The 21391-nt window shown below is 45.7% G+C and overlaps 2 protein-coding genes across 5 annotated transcripts; one reads left to right on the forward strand and one right to left on the reverse strand.

Moving 5' to 3' along the window:
* Window positions 1-904: 904 nt before the first annotated feature.
* Window positions 905-12265, forward strand: LOC130918876 (uncharacterized). Of its 3 annotated transcripts, XM_057841061.1 has the most exons (7): window positions 907-2405; window positions 2791-2942; window positions 3048-3261; window positions 3656-3838; window positions 3915-3992; window positions 4048-4368; window positions 4502-12264. In XM_057841061.1, the coding sequence occupies exons 1-7, from the start codon at window positions 2310-2312 to the stop codon at window positions 4544-4546; spliced, it is 1089 nt and encodes a 362-aa protein (XP_057697044.1). In that variant the 5' UTR covers window positions 907-2309; the 3' UTR covers window positions 4547-12264. The 3 variants fall into 3 exon arrangements, with proteins under 3 accessions (XP_057697045.1, XP_057697043.1, XP_057697044.1); XM_057841062.1 differs by having other exon boundaries at window positions 905-2405; window positions 2675-2942; window positions 4048-12265; XM_057841060.1 differs by having other exon boundaries at window positions 905-2405; window positions 4048-12265.
* Window positions 4617-20134, reverse strand: akr1a1b (aldo-keto reductase family 1, member A1b (aldehyde reductase)). 2 transcript variants are annotated; one of them, XM_057841065.1, is made up of 9 exons: window positions 19966-20134; window positions 13724-13804; window positions 13534-13653; window positions 13215-13366; window positions 12945-13143; window positions 12562-12761; window positions 12424-12496; window positions 4780-4866; window positions 4617-4716 (listed from the first exon to the last, which is right to left on the reverse strand). In XM_057841065.1, exons 2-9 carry the CDS (start codon window positions 13802-13804, stop codon window positions 4651-4653), a joined length of 978 nt encoding a protein of 325 aa, XP_057697048.1. In that variant the 5' UTR covers window positions 19966-20134; the 3' UTR covers window positions 4617-4650. The 2 variants fall into 2 exon arrangements, with proteins under 2 accessions (XP_057697048.1, XP_057697047.1); XM_057841064.1 differs by having other exon boundaries at window positions 4617-4866.
* Window positions 20135-21391: the final 1257 nt, after the last annotated feature.

Here is a 21391-nt window from a genome sequence, read left to right on the forward strand (position 1 = left end):
GTTCTGGGGCGGGGATTGATCGGGGCCCTGACGCTTCTTCCGCCCTGGGGCCGGTGGTTCTGGTGGACGGGGCCACGCCCGCGGGAGCCTGCCTCTTAACTCACGCACTTCTCACTTCGGCACTGTAAATATTTTTCACCCTGGCACTTACATGCTCATTCATTTCTCCAGGGAGAGTTGGGACGGGGCTTTACAGTCCCAGCCCGACTCCCCCGTTTTTAATGCACCACACACCAAGGTTGTGGGATGGTTGGGACCTGCTGGGGGGGGGGGGGGGGGCCTCACGGCTGCCTCCTCACCACAGGCCCCGCCATCCCTGCACCTTTTTTAAATGCACCACACACATCATACTCCACAGGAGAGCTCTGGCAAAGGGCGGTGGGACGGGCGGCTGGACAGAAACTCCATGCTGCGGTCCCACTGCCCCAAGCCAAGCTCTCCTATTTTAATGCATACATTGCACTACCCTCCCCTCACACCCCCATCACGGTGCTGGGTGATGGCTGCCAGTCGGGAACCTGGCAGCCACAGTAATAGGGTGGTAGGTGGGTCCCACACTTTTTCTATATGGCGTGGCTCCCGGGGTGTGGCCTCCCCTCTGCCTCGGCTGCCGGCCGCGGGAGTGGGTTGGGGGGTCGGGTCTCCGATCTTGCATCGCCCCATGGCAGTCCCTGGGCGTTCTCCTGCCTCCGCCTTCCCCTCTCTTCTCTGGCTGGGCGTCCGCCCTGCGCTCCGTCGCGGGTCGCTGGCTGGGCGCCGGTGTATCAGCGGGGTGTCGCCTGCACCGGCGGGGGACCCTGCCTTGCCTGGGGCTTGGTGGGCCGCTGGGGGTCCCGTGGCGTGCCGTGCCGGTTGGGGGGCTGTGGCTCGTGGTCCGGGTGGGCGGGCGGGGGTGGGTGTAGGCGTGGGGTTGGTGATGCGTCCCCTCCTGCCATCCCTGAAGGCCGGTTGATGGGCGCGCGGGTGGCCCGGGGGACCACCCTGGGTCCCGGGGGGGGGTGACGGTGGCTCCTTTGCTGGGCGGTTGGAGGAGGGATGGGCTGCGCGTGGATCCCCCCGCCCCCCCGCCCGCCCTCCCTCCCCGGGCTGGCTGGGTGTGGGCCGTGGCCCTGGGTTGGTGCCCGCGCGGTCTCTCCGCCCTTCTGCGTGGCTGTCGCGCGCCCGGTGGGGCTTGCGTGCTGCTGGATGTGGTAGGGCATGCTCGGGTTGGGGGTTCCGGTGCCGGGATTGGCGATGCGGCGGCGTAGGGTTGGTCGCCAACGGGCTTTCACTCATAAGAGATTCACACGATTACTGGGTTCTAGATCACAGAACTGATTTGTGTACACTCTACCCCTTTCAATCACTTAGTTTATAGTCTTATAGACACCCCCATTCTCCTCTTTCACTGGCCAATAGGCCCCCACATGGTGTAAACCGGAAATACATCTCGCTGACGATAGCACCAGCATATTAGTAGCTAGTTTAGATGTTCAATGTATTTCTTGTTGTTGTTTGTGTATGTGTTTCTTTTCTTTCTTCTCTTGTATTTCTTTTCTTCTGTCCCCCCATAATCCCTTCCTGTTCGCTGCTTTGTCATAATAAAAAGGTATTTTGAATGATCACAATGGGAGTATGTCAGACTCTCAATGTGAAACATTAAAACTGTTCAGAATCCGGGCACTTAGACTTCCATTCTCTGTGTCAAACAGCTGAACAGGACAGGTTTAAAAAAGAAAAAGAAAAAAGGCCAATGAAGTCGTAATTCGATGTAACTTTACGTAATAAATTGAGAAAAAAGTTAATTTGGCCCTCTGTGCGTGAATGAATTGGACGTCTGTTGCCGTCAATGGCCTGCAATTTGTTCATTAATAGGATTTTTTTTAAAATCCCACTCGGGGCTGGAAATGGAGTCTACTTTTGTTTTTAAATTTCATGATTTAGCTTTAATCTATAATGTATCAATCAAGGTTAATAATATATGTATAAAATAATAATTGATTTTATTTAAGTTCATTTAACAATAAAAAAGTCACTTGCCCGATAAAGGGTCTTAAATCGCAGTCCAGTCGTGACCACACTAAGATGGCCGCCGAGCCACAGTTTTCGCATCTAGTTACACGTGTTATCTATGTGAAGGCGGCGGATCTAGCTAGCTGGCTAGCTAATAAGCTATCAAATACGCGGATGAGCCTGCCTGCCCCCGACTGCAGAGTGCAGACGTTTGTGGCTGGAAATTGAAGACTCGAGTCTTTGCCCCTTTATCTCTGTGCGCGACTTGACGTGGCTTAGCCAAGTTCGGCCGAACTTGGGGCCGACCGGCTGGCGAGATGTGGAGGCGGAGCCGGGGGAGCGAGGCTCTGGAGCGGGCGCAGGCGCTGCTTAAACTGGACGCCGACCGCCGGAGGAACCGCCACCAACGGACGGTGAGTGAGTGAGTGAGGGGGAGAGAGAGAGACACCTCCAAATGATCCAAATCCTCATTTTCAGCACTGAAAAAGTCAATCAACCAAAAAGGGGGTGACAAAAACATTTTTATTTCAATCATAAAAATCAAATCTCTACAGGATAAGGATGTTCTTATCCGTTTTTAATTAGCTCATTTTGATGTATTTCTTTGAATTGGAAAAATGCAAAAGAGGAAAATATGAGATGTCTCATTTCGTTCTTTAAAAACATTTTTTTTAAATTGCAGTGCTAGGTAAACACCTAAGACACCATCTGTTGATTTGAGGTCATTTCATGTTGATATTTGGACACTTCCTGTTGATTTGGGGGCATTTTTGGGTCGCCTTCCGTCAATATCGGCAGGACCACAAGAGTGCAGGAGACCTAGAGTCTGACCCGAGTGATGCCGCCCCGACCCCGCCGGCAGAGGTGCCGTCGTCCTTGTCGTCGTGCGGAACGGACCCGGGTCCGGGAAGCCGTTTCCTGAAAAAGACTGCGCCCGTCCTCGAGGACAGGTAGGCGGAGCCGTGGCCTTCTCGTCGTCCTCCCTCTGAGTTTCCCGCTAATCCCGCCGTCCGAACGATCTGCCTTCTCCTCTCGTCCGACTTCGGGTCCTCCAGTTGGCGGCCGACGTCCGAGTCTGTTTCGCGAGCGTCGGCCCGGATCGAGAGGCCTCGGGTCCTCGACCCCGCCCGCGGGGACACCCCCGTCGAAAGGAGCCAAAATGCCGACGGTGACGAAGAGGAGGAGGCGGCGGCGGAATACGACTCCGGCGGCTCTCGGTCTGAGAGCGCGGTGGCTACCGTTTCCGCGTCCTCCGTCCCATCTTTGTCGGTAAGCGTTTAGCCGACATAATGACGCTCTCGCCGTTTCGGCCGACGATCGCCGAGTCGCCTTAAACCAAAATTTGCCTTAAATCCAAATGGCGTAAGTAGGGTACGTCGTAACAATTGTACCTTTAAATCAGAAGTGACCTGCAGTTCACACCTCATCCGCTCTGAGGCGCTAAAACGCTAGCTCGGAAAACAAGCTGAACTTCAAGGTGTTCGACGTACAAGTGAACCTGTTGAAAGGAATCAAAACGCTTCCTTCCACCCACTCAACGCATTTGTCAAGTGATCAGACGGTCCCGTTTAGGCTCCCTGTTGCCGTTTGAGCCTTCCAACAGAATTCTCTTGTTCTTGACATCCTGCTAGAGGACCCGTGCCTTAATTGAATCCATTTTCAGTTGTACGAGCAAAGAAGCCTGGGCTCGCTCTCCCCTCCCGAAGACGTCGCCTCACCCCGGAGTCCGGCGCGCTCCCCCGACACGTCCGCCCCGCGGGAGGTCCTCTTCGCCGGAGAAGCCTTCCCGCTCGTTCGGGACCGGGCGTCCGACGCCGCCTCTGACCTAACGGGAGAAGAAGCTCGGGTGAGCCTTTTTTTTCGGGCGAGGGAGGCCGGCGGTCGGGTCTCGGCGCTCACGTCTCCTCGTCCCGCGCGAGCAGACGGCGGGAGACGGCGAGGCGTCCTTTCGGCGGGACCGCTACGAAAGCGATTTTGAAAGCGTCACGCCGGCGGACCAGGTACGGCGCGACGGCCTCGGCGGGGTGCCGGACGCTCAAGCCGCATCTCCGTCAGGTTTCGGAGCACGCGGCGGATGAGGACGGACGCGAGACGCCTTCGCGCGGGACGACGACGGAAGGCGAGGACGTGCCGTCGTCGCGGGCCGTCGTGCGCTTCAAAGACGCGGCGGCGCAGACGGACGCCAAGGCGCCTCCGACGAACGCCGAGGCGCCGCCGTTGGGCGGCGGCGCGACACCGGTATCCACCGACGCGCTGCGGTGCCGGCTGGAAGCCGTGCGGCGCTTTGCCCGGGACGGCCGCAGGGAACGTGACCGCGCGGTCCGCGGCCTGGGGCCCCCCGACTACACGTACGCGACCCTACAGCGCGCCTTGGAGGTGAGTCGTCGTCCTGATCAAACAGACAACGGAGGCGTGCGCGGAGCACGACCGACCGGCTTTACTTAACAGCCGTAGTTTTCCAAAGATCAATTGAGCCACGAGATGAACTCTGTCTCGTTTGCTCCTGCAGACGATCCGCCGGGCCAAAGCGAGCGATGCCCGCACGTGGACGTGAGGGGACGAAGCGGGCCGGGCCGAGCCGAGCCGAATCTCGCGCGACGACCAAGAACGGACAAACACGATGGCGCGGTCATCCGTTTATTGGAAAACTGGCGGCGGTCAGAAGGGGTCGCCGAAGGGGTAGTCGGGGTGGCCGGCGTCCCGAGGAACAAAGCGGCCGTCCACCTTGGAGAAGGGAAAAGGGCGGATTTTAGCCGAGCGGCGGTTTCCTCCGGAAATTCGACTTACTTGGACGACGGGCAGGATGTAGCGCCACTTTTTGTCCAGCGCCGTCACGTCGCTCATCTCGTCCGGCGACAGGCTGAAGTCAAATACCTGTTGTCATTGCAACTGTTACAAGCCATATTTTTCATCTGAAACTTCAATCAACAGGAGGCGGAAAAATCAAATAAACAGGAAGTCACCCCCAAATCTACAAGAAGGCTAGGTTCATACTGCAGGTCTTAATGCAATTTTTTGTCCTATGTTTTTTTGGTATGCCCGTTCAGACCGCCTCGGTCCATTGAGCCCGTTCAAGTATTACACACGCGCACTGATACACAGTCCAACACACGCTGAGGAAACCGACCCGCATGCGTAGAATCATCAAAACAAAAAAGCTATAGCTACTAGGCCTGAACGATATTGGAAAAAACTATTGCTGCGATTTTTTGGGGGGTTGCAATATATTGCGATATTATATTGCGATATCTAAAAAAAAATATCTATATTTATATACATATGTATATATTTTTTACAGACAAATCTATATATATATATGTATATATATTTATTTGAATTGGAAAAAGATACATATTATACATATATTAGACATGTTTTTTTTTCAAATTTTCCCCCCTAAAATATGCTTTAAAAAATGTATATGGCTAACTTTAAAAAATGATTCACCCGCATATTTTAAAATTTTAAACAAATTACGTCACAATGAAAAATATGGCGTCTGTAAAAAAGTCACGGATATCTACCTCATAACTTTCGCTAAATTGTATTTTTTTTGTTACTGTCGCATTTTCTCTGCTTTGTTAGATGATAAATAACTTATCCGAAAAAAGAAAAATTGGGGGAAAAAACATTTAACAGGGTAAATATATGAAAAAGAAAACCTCGACTACTCCTTGATGTCTGCGATTTCTGCATTGTGACCCCTGTTATAGTACCATGTTTCACCCATAAGATAAAATAAAATAATCCAGCTGCGGCCAGTCACAGCTGTGTCTTGACACTCAGTGATACATGCGACATGGAGTTTTTGGATCGAAACAAGGTAAGTACGCGATAATATCTCATTAAAGTCATGGTGTCTGTAATTCTGCTCTCGCATGCTCTCACCTCCAGCTAGGGTTTTGCTGTTTAAAAAACATAAAAAAAAAAACAAAAAAAAACCTCCTGTTAAAAATTTTTCTTCCCCCAGAAAGTTGAGATTTTAAGATTTCCAATCATGTACCACACGTGCAGATCACCAAATCATTTTTAAACAAGAATAATGTACTGTTGTAGAAAAATGCTTTGCTTTATTTAATGCTTCTGTTTATCTACCTTGGCTGCAGAATCACTTCTAGTGTTTATTTCCAGGACACAGCACAACAGGTGTACAAAGCATACTCATTCGTCAGAACACCGGCTGTCACTAACGTTTCCACGCACACACATTCATTCCAGCGCACGCTTCCTTCATGCAACACGTGCTTAACAAGTTAAACGACGATTGAAAGATGCGGTGCGTTTGAAGTCCGCCTCTGTGGCAAGATCAAACACAACCATCGTTAACTTTAATAAGCAAGTGCGCAGAGGAACAAAGACCTAGGAGAGGGAGGGAGGGAGTGTGAGTGTCACTAAAGCAATCAGCTCAGGACAGAGAAAGCAAGGAGCAACATACTGGTACATTTGTGGATTAAAAATAAAACTATCGCACGTCCTTGCGATGGGACTATTGCACATGCGCACATCGCGATGGCGGTGTTTAAACGATATATCGTTCAGGCCTAATAGCTACACACTGTGCGTGCATGACAAACACATAAGCCTTATACAGTGGGGCAAATAAGTATTTAGTCAAGCACTAATTGTGCAAGTTCTCCCGCTTGAAAATATTAGAGAGGCCTGTAATCGTCACCATGGGTAAACCTCAACCATGAGAGACAGAATGTGGGAAAGAAATCACATTGTTTGATTTTTAAAGAATTTATTTGCAAATCGTGGTGGAAAATAAGTATTTGGTCAATACCAAAAGTTCATCTAAATACTTTGTTATGTACAGTTTGTTGGCCAAACGTTTTCTGTAACTCTTCACAAGCTTTTCACACACCGTTGCTGGTGTTTTGGCCCATTCCTCCATGCAGATCTCCTCTAGAGCGGTGATGTTTTGGGGCTGTCGTTGGGCAACATGGACTTTCAACTCCCTCCACAGATTTTCTAAGGGGTTGAGATCTGGAGACCGGCTAGGCCACTCCTGGACCTTGAAATGCTCCTTACCAAGCCCTGGCTGTGTGTTTGGGATCATTGTCATGCTGAAAGACCCAGCCACATCTCATCTTCAATGCCCTTGCTGACAGAAGGAGATTCTCACTCAAAATCTCTCGATACATAGCCCCATTCTCTTTCCTTTACACAGATCGGTCGTCCTGGTCCCTTTGCAGAAAAACAGCCCCAAAGCATGATGTTTCCACCCCCATGCTTCACGATGGGTACGGTGTTCTTCGGATGCAATTCAGTATTCTTTCTCCTCCAAACACGAGAACCTGTGTTTCTACCAAAAAGTTCTATTTTGGTATCATCTGACCATAACACATTCTCCCAGTCCTCTTCCGGATCATCCAAATGCTCTCGAGTGAACCGCAGACGGGCCCGGACGTGTACTGGCTTCAGCAGGGGGACGTGTCTGGCAGTGCAGGATTTGAGTCCCCGGCGGCGCATTGTGTTACTGATGGTAGCCTTTGTTACTGTGGTCCCAGCTCTCTGTAGGTCATTCGCTAGGCCTCCCCCCCGTGTGGTTCTGGGATTTTTGCTCTCGTTCTTGTTATCATTTTGACGCCACGGGGTGAGATCTTGCACGGAGCCCAAGATCGAGGGAGATTATCAGTAGTCTTGTATGTCTTCCATTTTCTAATAATTGTTCCCACAGTTGATTTCTTAACACCAAGTGTTTTACCTGTTGCAGATTCAGTCTTCCCAGCCTGGTCTACAATTTTGTCTCTGGTGTCCTTCGACAGCTCTTTGGTCTTGGCCATAGTGGAGTTTGGAGTGTGACTGACTGAAGTTGTGGACAGGTGTCTTTTATACCGATAATGAGTTAAAACATTAATACAGGTAACAAGTGGAGCCTCGTTAGAAGTTAGACCTCTTTGACGGCCAGAAATCTTGCTTGTTTGCAGGTGACCAAATACTTATTTTCCACTCTAATTTGGAAATAAATTCTTTAAAAATCAAACAATGTGATTTTCTGTTTTTTTTCCCCCACATTCTGTCTCTCATGGTTGAGGTTTACCCATGTTGACAATTACAGGGCTCTGTAATCTTTTCGAGGAGGAGAACTTGCACATTTGGTGGTTGACTAGATACTTATTTGCCCCGACTTGGCCATGTAGGCAATACTGAAATATTGCTCATTTGGAGCACAGTAGGAAATTGAGCATTATCAGGCTGATCCTTTTTTTCATTTTATTTTTTTATGACTGTGGTCAAGCCTGCCTCCTGTGTAGTAAAAGCTTGGCGCTAAGGCTAATGAACGGCTACATCAGTGGCATCTTGCGTGCTGCTCTTGCTCTTTGCTGATGTAATTGCTGCATGAATTCCAATTTGGGAGACCTGACAGTTCAGACCGCTGCCACAATCTGGAAAAATGTGGCCCAGATCAGATTTAAACCACGTACGAAAGTGACCCAGAAAGGATTTGAAATGGTCCACTTTTATGTGACTTGTCCCGTTCAGATGGTCAAGTAAACTCGAGTCGGAAAAACCCCAAAAACTGAGATTTGTGCATTAAGACCCGGGGTATGAACCTAGCCGAAGTGACCTGAAAATGCCCCAAAATCAACAGGAATGGACCCAAAACAACTTTTTTAAAAATATTTAAGTCACCACCAATAACTATTTTTGACATTGCCATTGCCCAAAGACTTTCTTTCAGCAGTCCTTTTTGGCTAGGTTCATACCGCAGGTCTTAATGCACAATTCCGATTTTTTTGTCATATGAATTTTTTTTGGCGTGCCCATTCAGACTGCCTTTGTCCATTGAACCCGTTCAAGTATCACTAAGCCTGTCGCACAGTAAATAAAAATGAGGGCGGTCATTTTTTTCACGGCTGCAATTTATCGCTGTGTGCAACCGGCACACATGCGTGTTAATTGCATATGAGACTCCAGTTGCTTTCACAGATGTTTGTTGGCTATCAACACGCTGTAGAATTAAAGTTCAGACATACAAAATAAGGAAACACTTCTATATTAAACATTGTAAAACGTGAGCATTGCTACATTGAGGCTAATGGAAAAAGGACAATGTACTAACCACTTTAGCCCGCTATAAAACATTGGCAATCTTCTCCACAACGCAAAATTGCGGTTAAAAGGTGACACTTCAAACATGAAAACTAGCTGGATTAAAGAATTTGCAAGCAATGCCAACAAATTTAAAAAATATGACTGGCACCATATGCTTGACGAAAACAAAGTGCACTTTGTTTACTGAGTGTAAAGCATACGGTTAGTGGCTTAGCAAAGGTACTGCCGCTGAACATTTCAAAATAAACGTCATGCTCAGATTTTTGGAGGCAATCGCATATACTTTGGATTCTACACTAAAATAAATTTAAAAAGACACCCATTATGAAAAATCTGATTGGCAGTGATAATATGATACAATAAATAATCATTTGGCTTCCAATTTGTTGCATGTGCGCAGGACAAGATGACAGTCATTTTGGATCAAATGAGCACTTTTAATGGGCTGGCAGACAACAAAAATGACATTGGGTTTTCACCTATTTCATATTCTGCACGTAACTAGCTTTAAATTACTCATGTATTGTGTTTTTTTTAATATTTATAAATCCTAATATAGTGAGTGCTTTATTTAAGAATGGCAATTTATTGAATTTGAATAGGTGATTTATTAGGATGTATTGTCACTATATTCGTGGTCGAATAGGTTAAAAAAAAAAAAAAAAAAAAGGGGCAATATCGCATATCGGCAATCATTTATGGGACAATATTTCGGCTACTAAAATTTGTTATCGCAAAAGGCCGAAGTATCACGCATGCGCACTAATTCGCAGTCGGAGACGCGCAGGAGCATCAAAACTCCCAGCCGTGTAAGCATTCTTGAAATATTGCTCATTTAGAGCAGGGAGAAAACCGAGCATTTTCTGCCCTATCCTTAACCCATTTGATTTTTTTATGACAGTTGTCAAGCCCGCTCCTTCCCCAAAAGCCGTGTTCAAACTAGAAGCTAACGCTAATAATGCACAGCTGCTCCACTACCGTAGTGGCCTGTCTGTCTCACTCTTTTCTGATCTGATTTCTGCATGAATTCCAATTTTGGAGACTTGACAGTCCAGACTGCCGCCACATTCTGGGAAAAAAAAAACACATACGAAAGTGACCCAGATGGGATTTGAAACTGTCCACTTCTATGCGACTTGTCCTGTTCAGACAGTCAAGTGAATGCCTCATTCGATTCGGAAAAAATCGGATTCGTGCATTAAGACCTGCGGTACCAACCTAGCCGAAGTGACCTGAAAGTGACCCAGAACGACTACTTTTGAATTCGAGTCATCATCAACAGTGTTGGGAATAACGCCATTATAAATAACGTAATCTAACTCATTATTTTTTTTACCGTTACTGACGGTCAAAAGCGGTGAGTTACTGACTCTGAATAAATTGAAGAAACTACCAGCCATAGCGAGTCTGCTCTGTTTATTTGTCATCCAAGACTTTGGGTGCGTTCAGGTTCGAGAATAGCGCACGTACTTCTTATGACTCCAGGCTGTTTGTCCCTGCTCATTCAATTATGCCCCTTTCCCACTGAAACTAGTGGGTCAACGTGCATTTTTTCCAAGCCGATGCAACCCACTAGCAATTGGCACCTTTCCTATTGACAAAAAAAAAAAAAAGCCGTCTTTTTTTGTTGTTGTTTTTTTCTCACCCGTCTAACTCCCCACCTCTCCTCAGCCGTGCGTAAGGTTACATGACGTCACCACGCTAAAATGCGCGTCGACAATTCATTCAGATCAAGAAGTAAACAATGCAGAGCAACATGGAAGCGTCCTTTCCGTTGGTGTTCTCCGTTTTCATGCTTTTTACTGCCCTCAATTTGATCGAAATGCAACAAAGGATCAACACTCTGCTTGTGCTGAGGCAACGTAGGCGACGTGATAAATGGGAGGCGACTGGCACGTTGTTATGACGCATCACGTAAGAGCCTACGTCCCCACGTGGATTAGGGTGTTGACTGTTGACCCGGGGTTTTGCTTTCACACTGCATGACGATCAGAGCCGAGGTGATTTTAACGCGGGTCGATTGACACGGGTCGCTGCACCTTTCCCACTGCCACCAAAAGCCAATTGTTAGTGGGTTGACACGGGTTTTTTGGCCAGTGGGAAAGGGGTATAAGACGTTGCTTTCCAAAGCTTGCTAACGTTTCTGTGTTTGTTACACCTGAATGCTAACCTCGATCCCATCCCCCACTGTCAGAATGCTGCTTCCATCTTGAGGATGGCAGACACTTTGAGGACAAGGCGACCTGAATGCACCTCCTGGTTAGATGCGACAGAAGTGATTGTGATTGGCTGCGGGTTAGAGTCATGTGTCATGGTAAGCCAATCAGAGCGGGTGTTTTCACACACAAACCGGAACAGCGCGTGCGGCAAACACACACGCACGCAAAACAGATGCAGAGGGATATGATGGCAGAGCATTCAGAGAAAAATTTGTCCTTTACGTGGTGGAGATATAAACACTATTTCAAGTTGGTCGAAATGAAAGGAAAGAACGTGCATGTAAAGTGTCATTTATGTCACGGGCCAAATATATATTTAAATAAAGAAATATTACAAGGTTCTATAACACAACTACCTGTCTGTTCTTCTCTATTCAACTGACTCAAATAGTGCTCAGAAAATTTCAAATTCTTTGACATACAACAAGTTCTTTTTAAAGTAACAGAAATAGTCACTTTCCCTGGTAACTAGTTACTTTTGCTATAGAGTAATTCAGTTACTAACTCAGTTACTTTTTGGAAGAAGTAGTGAGTAACTAGAACTAATTACTTTTTCAAAGTCACATGCCCAACACTGATCACCAATGACTATTTTTGACTTTGCCTTGCCCAAAGACCCCAGTGCAGTGGTACCTCGAGATACCAAATGAATTGCTGGCTTTCATAGGATTTTTTTTTTGGTACGATGAATGGCGCTGGTTACTGTAGATATATACTTCCTTTTATTCACAGAAATATTCAACTTTTTTCTCCTCCATTATACATGTAAATGGCTTAGTTGAAACACCAAATTAAATTTGCTGTCATGTTTTTGTTTGCAATGCTTTGTCATCCCCTAGTGGCACTTCTGCGTAACTCGTTTATGAGGCTCATTCGACAGACGTTATCGCATGACTACCGGATTTTCTAACAAACACGGAGACCGGCTAACTGTCTAGCCATTTCAACTGGCTGTTTGGAAGTTCTTTTGTTTCATAGTTTTCCTTTTTTTAACTTTATAGTCAAACGTAGTTTCATTGCTGTGAACGGGAAAAGAGCAATAGATATGATCTCTGATGAAAAAAAAAAAAAAAAAAAAAAAAAAGCTCAGACAAACTTTTTGTCCGATGAATCGCGTACCCAGGCTTTCGTGCCGTGCGATTTTTCGACTTACTTGGAAGTTTTCGCGGATGCGCGAGGGGGTGACACTCTTGGGAATCGCCGCCACGCCGCGCTGCGTCTGCCACCTGCGGAGGGCGAGGCCGTCAACGCCCGTTTTTCTTACCTGGGCGGGCAGCGTTCGGGGAAGTACCTGAGGAGGATCTGCGCCGGCGACTTTCCGTATTTGCCGGCCAGCGCGGCCAGCAGGGGCTCGTCGAGAAGCGCGGGCTCGTCGGGGCGCTTCCAGGCCCGGTCGGGCGAGCCCAGCGGGCTGTAGGCTGTCAAGGCCACGCCCCGCGAGCGGCAGTGCGCCAGCAGCTCCGTCTGCGCCAGGTACGGGTGGCTCTCCACCTTGCGACGGGCGAGGCAAATTGATTCGTGTAGCGCGAGGCCATTCAAATTGCTTTACGTGACATGAGATAAAATGATTCGTAAAAATCCTATTAAATCATCAAGTGAATCACTTGGCGGCGTCGACTACGGAAAGAGCGACGCGATGCGACGTCCTCAAGGGCACCAGAAGGGCAAGTATACCTGTAGGACGGCGGGCTTGACGGAGCGGGCGGCCTGGACGACGCGGTCCAGCTGGCGGCTGTTGAAGTTGGAGAGTCCGACGGCTCGCGCCAGCCCGGCGCTTACCAGCTTCTCCATGGCGCCCCAGGTGGCCACGTAGTCCACTTGATCGTAGAGCAACGAGCCGTCCTCGCTCCGAGGGAAGGCCTCCTCGCCGCGCCTGCGCCCACGGACCGCCTCGACTTTCACATTTTTGTCCCTCTCGAGGTCCGCCCGGATTTTGCCTCTTACCGGAAAGCGTAGGGCCAGTGAATAAGGTAGAGGTCGACGTAGTCCAGCCGGAGATCGCTCAGGGTTCGCCGGAGGGCGGGCTCCACGTCCTTGGGGTGGTGACGAGTGTTCCACAGTTTGGAAGTGACGAAGACGTCCTCGCGTCGCACGCCCTCAAATGCGAGACGGGACGCAAAACTCTTCATGGTCCACTCGTGATCTCGTCTCGCAATAATATTATTTTTATAATATTTAGGATTTTCATAGGGTTTTTTTCCCCTTAAAAATGATTTGATATTAAAAAAAGCAACGAGTTTTGATTTGAATGAAACCCACTCACGTCGGGTCGGTCGAAGGCCTCTCGGAACGCTTGTCCGATCTCCGCCTCGTTTCCGTAGACGGCGGCGCAGTCGATGTGGCGGTAGCCCGCCTCCAAGGCCGACAGCACCGCCTCTTTCACCTCGGCAAAGGAGCGAAGCGCAGTTCACTCGCTAGGTCGCTAGGCGGGTCGCTCGGAAGATCGGTCTTACCTTGCCCGGCGGGCTCTTCCACGTGCCCAGGCCCAGCAGCGGCATCTTCTGGCCCGTGTGCAGGACGGCGAACCGACTCATCTGACGGAACAAACGCCGGTCGTCATTGTACGCGCGACGCCGCTTTTATTAACTCACAGCCGCCATCTATGCCGGCCCTCCCAACTCAAACGGATTACACAGCTACCACCGTCAATGGCATCCAACCAAATTTACACTTAACAAATATTCATCAAAATGCATTGAGGGAAATACAGAAGTACCCTTGCGGTGATGGTGCTTATAAAAGGTCACTTTCCTATCATTTTGAGGCATTTCAGGGTCACTTCCTATTGATTTTGACAGGGTCACTTCTTGTTGACATCCGGGTACTTTCCTTTTGATTTTGTGGGAACTTCTGGAAATCAATTGGAGTCAATTAAGGCTGCAACAACTCATCGATTAATAAAGGAGTTGCCAGCAACTTTTATCATCCATTTTTGCCGGCAGCTATTCAGGCGAAGTAGACGATCGCCTTAGGCCCCCAACCAGTAGGGGGCTCCCAACCAGCCGCCCTTGCCCCAACGAGCAACGGCTCGGGCCACCGGAGCCAGCAGCACCCCAACCTATTCGTCACGTATCATTATATCAGCATACTAAACAAACAAATAACAAAACAAAAAAAGAAAGCATTTTAAATGCTGCATTTATATTAACCCCCCCCCCACACACACACACACACACATGCACTACAATGGACTGTTCCACGACGACGGAATGAGTATCAGTCGCTTAGCTTCATTTAGCGCCGTTAAGCTTCGCTTAGCTCCGTTTAGCATCGCTTAGCTGTTCGTTAGCTTCACTTAGCTCTCCCGCGTTTTTCACGCCACTAAGCTCACTATTTTTACAGCTCACTTGCCAATTTGCACATCGGCAATCGTTTATTTCGAACACATGAGCGAACGTGCTCTCCATGAGAGCCTAAATGCAGTGAGGGAGGAGAACAGGCCTCTAATGCCTCTTTTAACTTTCTTCTTCACACCGAACATAAAATACACGACAGCACACCCTGTGGCGAAACAATGTAGTACAGTTCCAATCAGTCATACAATAACACTTAACAGCAAAAGCACGTCATGTTCGTCATAAATAATGATTTCTGGAGTTAATCCCACATACTTCCGAATTAATATTATAATATGTTGAGTAAATACTACATAATACAGATTCTACACTAAGAATAGCTTTCAAATGACACTCTGAATGACAAATATGATTGGCAATGAATAATTATTATACTACTATTACATATAGTAGTATACTATAATAATATTGCTAGAATTTTTGTAAAGAATTGTTTTGAATAATGTTGGAAGGGCAAAGTCAGTGTTCTGAATCTGTTTACTTTCCATTCTTTTGCACTAGTAAATGCTATCAGCATTTAACCTCATTGTTTATTTGTGAATAAGTATTGTTATTTACATGATTATTTGTACTTTAATAAAAAATTGAAGTGTTCCAAAATGGTTTTGTGAATGAATAAGCGTCAACAAAAATTTCATTGCTAAATTAGTAAAAGAAAAAAAAGAAAATGATTAGATTTGTCGACTAATCGTAAAACTAGTCGGCTGACTAATCAGGAGAAAAATTGTCGTTTAGGACAGCCCTAGTGTACCACAACATATTTCCTCCACGCCCTCCCTCCTCACCTTTTTAACCCCCGACCCATAAGAGGGCCCCTGGATATGTTAGCCTTAGGCCCCAAAATTGCCAAGTCCGCCACTGGTTATGAGCAGTCCCGCTTGGGTCTTTTTGTTGTAGTAAATCCCCCAAAGGGTGATTCCACTTGTCCACATTAGAAGGCACAATAGACCCTACTCACCTACGTCACAAAATGACGTGTCGCTGTATCCGGCTGCCATATTGTCCGTATTTTTTAGACCTATTCTCATTGTTTTCAATTAGTCGTGCAAGTTATAGAGCAATTCATAGACGCCCCGGTGTTATCTGACGCTGTAAACTCATTGGATGCGTTGCATAAAAGGCGTTATGTGGAAAAGCTTCAGTTTATCCATTCGCCAGATCCATATTTGATGCCTAAATCGATGTTTTCCGACCCACTGTCTTCGCCGTCTTTGCCTGACATCTGCTTCCCTGATATTTACAACTATCATGTCCACACAAAATCGACCTATTCTCACGAAAGTTTGGAAAAACTTTAAGAGCTTGGAGGCTTATAAATACTACTTCGTTGCCGGTTGGGTGAAACAGGTCCTCGTCCACGAAAATTCGGCAGGAATCCATCTTGTGCTCGGGAAGGTGAGTTACGAAATTTTCAATTCAAAATCTTTTGTTCTTGCTAACATCCACTGTCAAGTCTAATGTATTTCATGTCATTTGTCAATGGAGCTAGGGCTTTTAATGTTTATATGGTTTAGCGATAGCACTCTCACTACATACATATATAATATGTAATAAATATGAAATGCGATAGCACTACTCCAGATTGTCCCTAGTTGAATTTATTTTTTTGCTTTTGACCTCAATAGTGAAATTGTAAATTAATTGTATGAAAACTGTCTTATTATCCCCTTATAATGATATATTTTCAGGTAGTTCATTCACAACGTCTGAGTGTATGTTGTCGGCGATTAGCCTAGCAATGATCTTAATTGTGGTTGTCAGCCCAAAACCCTCTAACTATATATCAAATGCATCTTACCAGATATAAAATGACTACTACATAATCTGTGGTAGTCGTTTGGAGCCCAGTTTTCTCGTCGAATTGCAGCAGTCCATCTCGCTCTCCTCTCCGGGTCTCTCGGAATACGGTAAAACTTCAAGTCTCTCCGTCTATCTTCTCTGTTTTTGCAACCGACCGCCACACACGACTTGACCATTTTGATTATTAATGTGAACGAGCAGAAAAACACGCCATAATAGGAGGAATTTACGAAGCGCTAATGCATTAACATGACGAGTAGACGGACAACATGGCGCGGGGGCGTTGCTGTGACGTCACGTGAGTAGGCTCTAGAGCGCCCAACCAAATCATGCGGTGACTATAAATAGCCCGGCTTGTCGCAGTTATATTTTGTCATCAACAAAGGTGAGTTGAATAGCATTGCTAAGTTGCTATTAGTTTAGCGCCACAGAGCTAACCAATTGAATTATTCTTTAGCACGTTGCAGCGAGGCCTATGAGATGGACCAGCTCGCATCGTGTGCGTGTGTTATGCAGACAATAAAAGTCGAAACCATCCACGTCTCCTGAAAATATTTTAAAACACAACACAACGCAGAGTCCAGGAGTTCAAAGAAAAAGGGATTACACGCGCGCATGCCAGTGATTAGAGCAAGAGAGAGAATTGACTGCTACTCTCAGGTTGGGTTGCTGAATCAATAAAATTACAAAGTGTCCAGAGTTAGATGGTCTTTTGTGTTGTCGGATCCGGTGTGTCTCCATCACAGGTGAGTAAATGAAGTCAATTATATTGTTTGTATTCTTTGTGAGTAAATGAAGTCAATTATATTCTTTGTTGTTGAGACGTTACGACTTAGCAGGGAGCGCTAAGCTAGTTAGCGATGATGCTAATCAGGGTCATTTGTTTTGTTTTGGAGACGCATATTAGCACTCGAGTTATTGTTAAATAGTAAAGTTGTCTCATTTCTTTTTATAAAGAAACCACACACATAAAGCCAGTTTAGAATCTCCTTTCTACAATAACTCAATCTGTAAATTGTCTAGTGCTGCAACGATTCATCGATTAACCCGAGTATTCCATTAGAAAAAAGTATTCGAATTAAATTTTATTGGCATTTTATAGCATTTAAACTAGTCAACTTTTCCTATGTAAGTTAGGCAATTGTTCTTTTGCTGTACATAGATCCGAATTTTTTTTAAGAACGTTTATTTATATCAGGTATTTGAATTTTTCATGTTCCTTATCCGATGACTTGATTATTTGAACTAACGACTAGTTCATCGACTACTAAAATAATCGATAGCTGCAGCTCTAAAATTGTCATACGTGCTTTGAAATTGGATTTGGATTGTATTTCAGAACTGTTTCATCAAGAAAACAGATTCATTAGTCTGCCTCCCCCTTCTTCGATGTTGTTGTTTATTTTGTTTCAAGAAAAGAAATCAGTTAGTGACACAATTTATATCGACGCTGCCCACACACGAGGTCAAAAATGTCAATCGGCAGCACTTTTTAAATCGGAATGAACGGGACTTTAATCTTATTTGTGTACTGACAAATTCCTTCTTTTATGTTTTATACTGGGAACCTTTATTAAAAATGATTTGAACCTCACTCCCAAGTTTTATGTCCTTAAAACAGAAGAGTTGTAGAAGCTGTCATAAAGTTTTTTTTTGAAGGAAATAATCATCCATTTTGTCTTCATTGTGACTTATAACATGCCTAAAACAACTTGAAGTTAAATTGTTGAAAAAAAGTGATATTATCCGATGAATGGTGAAGTCATCGTCCGATTAATCGATCATTTAAAAAAAAACGATGACGATTTTTGTGCCCTTAAAATGAGTGGCGGCCAGGAAGCCGAATAGGGCCATTTGCAACTAATGGGAAATTTTGCACATTCCAAACGTTTTTGGCAAAAACGATACAACTTTTGCGCCACTTTGTTGCTGAATCTTTTGTGTCAATGAGGCGAAAGTGTAGACATGCAAAGCTACCATCAATAAAAGTAAAATGGGTTAGGGCAGTGGTCTCAAACCGGTCCTCAAAGGGCCGCAGGGGGTACTGGATTTCATTCCAACCAAACGAGACAAATACCTTTTCACCAATCTGGTTTCTTACAAGTGTAATCAGTTGATTGCAATCAGGTGCTGCTTATGTTAGTAGAAACCTCATTGGTTGAACTGTTTGTGCTGGATCTGTTGGAACAAAAACCAGGACCCACTGCGGCCCTTTGTGGAGTCGGTTTGAGACCGCTGGGTTAGGGTGAGTTCATTTTTGCACCGTGTCGCGAAACCTAGTAGAATAGGGTGACCAAACGTCCTCTTTTGCCCGGACAAGTCCTGCCTTCACGTAGTATCCTCGTCGTCCGGGCGGGTTTTATAAATTCATAAAAATGTCCGGTTTTTATGATTTTTCACGGGACCAATTTGAAGACAATCCCTCCAGCCGCTGGGTGGCAGCAGTTGACATGGCTCCTACTGGAAGGGAGGGAAGGAGTAGTTCTTCTTGTTTTTGTTGGCAGTTTACTCCTATCTTGAGGCATTACCGCCAGCTACTGGGTTGACGATTTGGCCACAACGCCTGCCCAGTTGTTAAGTTTTTTACAATAAATACGTATATAATGGCAACTGTTGACTTCTGTCGGAGCTTTGACTGTAAAATCCCGTTTGGTGTCGCATCGTTGCGCTGCCGATGATTGTAAACTTTTATAGCCAAGTTGGATTTTTGCCTCAGCTAAGTATCAGTAAGCTAAACCACGCTAGGCATTATGGGAAACGTAGTTTTGAACTGCTACGTTTGGAAACATGCTGGTTGAATAGTTTGTCAGTTTTTTTTCGGTTACTGTTTGTGTGCAATCTAGAACATTGAATGAGAATATCAATTGAATGGGAATAACAATTTGTCAAGGACAATTGTCGCTATAGTAATTTATAAAATGTTTAGTTGGCAGATAGCCGACTATGTGTACGTTTATTGACTGGACTACATTTCCATGGGTCTGCATTATATATATATATATATATATATTAGTCATTATTTATTGTTATTTTTTTCATAATGCATTTTTCCATCCAGAGTGAGGGGGCACACTTTGGATATATTAAAGTGATATAGGCAGCTTTGAGTGAACTTGGAGTAAAATTCAAGTATCTTGAGGCCGGGATGAGTGTCCTCTTTTTTGGAACTCAAAATATGGTCACCCTATAGTTAGTAGAAGCTCTATTATGACAAGAAAGGCGAGATGCTGGATGCGGCTCATCATCGCGTGAATGTCCAGGTACGATATAATATTCATTTGAGATCGTCCGACAGTCTTCAGTTAGCCATTGCAAGTAGCAACGACTTTGTGTGTCTTGCTAACGTCAGCGAAACAATGCTTTGTGAGCCCCAAAAACAGGAAGGGGGAAGACATCGCTGATTTGCTTCCAAATTCCAAAGCCCACCACCACACCTGCTTGCTCCAAGTAAAAGCTGCTAGTCTGGAAGTCAGCCTCGGACGCAACATGTTCATCAACAAATGATCCGAAAGGATGACGGCGACGCTAGAAAAACTTACCTTGAATGAATCGGTCCTTCTGGAGAAACGGAGCGGAGTGAAGAGAGTTCCCGTTCTTTTTGACTTTCCGGATTCAGACGTCGCTTTCCGCTCAATCCCACCAAAGTAAGAGAAGAGCGAGCGAGCAGGCAGGCAGGCAGGCAGGCAGTGGCAGACAGGTTCCAAAACCCCAAATTCGAATGATACATCCGGATCCGGTGTTCTGACTGGCTCAGGATCCCGCCTCCTGGGGAAATGCCTGCAATACAGGAGATTGCCACAAGAGGAAGGCAAAGAGCCTCATCTCGCTTGCCTTTGCCATGTTTGAAACCTTTGCTTTCCATTTGGACTAAGGTGAGGAGGGAGTGATTATTATTATCATTCATTTATTTTGGTTTTTTATTTCACAATCGCAGAGCGGCTTTAAAACTAATTTTGTACCGCAGACGCCCACTTTAAAAGGATCGAACATCTAGCTCCGTCCACGGCAAAATCAAATTTGCTCTTCCGCTGGCCAAGAGGTAAGAAGATATGGGTTTATCACTAGTAGATGAATAAACAAATGTTCAAATTGGCCCCATCCCACTCACCCAGGGGTGAAAGTGGGCCAGAACGGTCAGCAACGCAGTTCCGGTATAAGATTTGGCGCCAGAATGCTGTTCCGGTACACGGTGCTTTGATTCCAAAAATATGATGGCGACTGTCAAAACGCTATGTAAAAAAAAAAAATTTTTAAATGCTAAGCTGCCACACATGCATTTCATCTCCAAGAAGAAAACAGTCTACCTAGTGTAGCGTAACCCGTTTCCACCAATATTTATTATTATTCCACAGACGGCATGGAGGTTTCTCCAGCTGCTGCAGTTATCTGAGTCTGACGATGAGGAGTCACGTCAATGTGCGAATACACGCAGCAAAGCAAAACACCTGGACTCATTTATCCGTTCAATTGGCTGACATACTGACATGTGATCAGCAGAGCTAGTTAGCTCTGATTGGTTCAAATGTGCATGTTTTCTGGAACAGCAAAAAATAAAAAAAGAGGTTGTTGAATTGATGCAACATAAAATGGATCAAATCTTGAAGAGCAATGAAAGACTTGAGGAGGCTTATTTATCATATTTAGTTTTATTTGCTCTGATGGGGAAGTTCAGAACATCTTAGCTGTCAATGTGCACTTTGGACCTATTATTTGTTCATTCGTGTTAGGCTTCTTATTCATTTCCTTATGATTTAAAAAAGTCAATGTTTGCGCGATCTTCAAAATATATTCCATTTCACTCTGCATAACATAAGTCATTTGTACTTATTTTTCTGAATGTATCTTTATTATTAAAAAAACAAAAAGTAAATGTTCACATTAACTTCAATTTTAATATACATCCAATGTTCTTAAGTAGTTCAAATTGAGATTTGGCATTTAGTATGTGAGGAAATGAGGGAAAAT

The sequence above is a fragment of the Corythoichthys intestinalis genome, chromosome 7, assembly GCF_030265065.1.
Source record: "Corythoichthys intestinalis isolate RoL2023-P3 chromosome 7, ASM3026506v1, whole genome shotgun sequence".
In the NCBI taxonomy this organism is placed as follows: Eukaryota; Metazoa; Chordata; class Actinopteri; order Syngnathiformes; family Syngnathidae; genus Corythoichthys; species Corythoichthys intestinalis.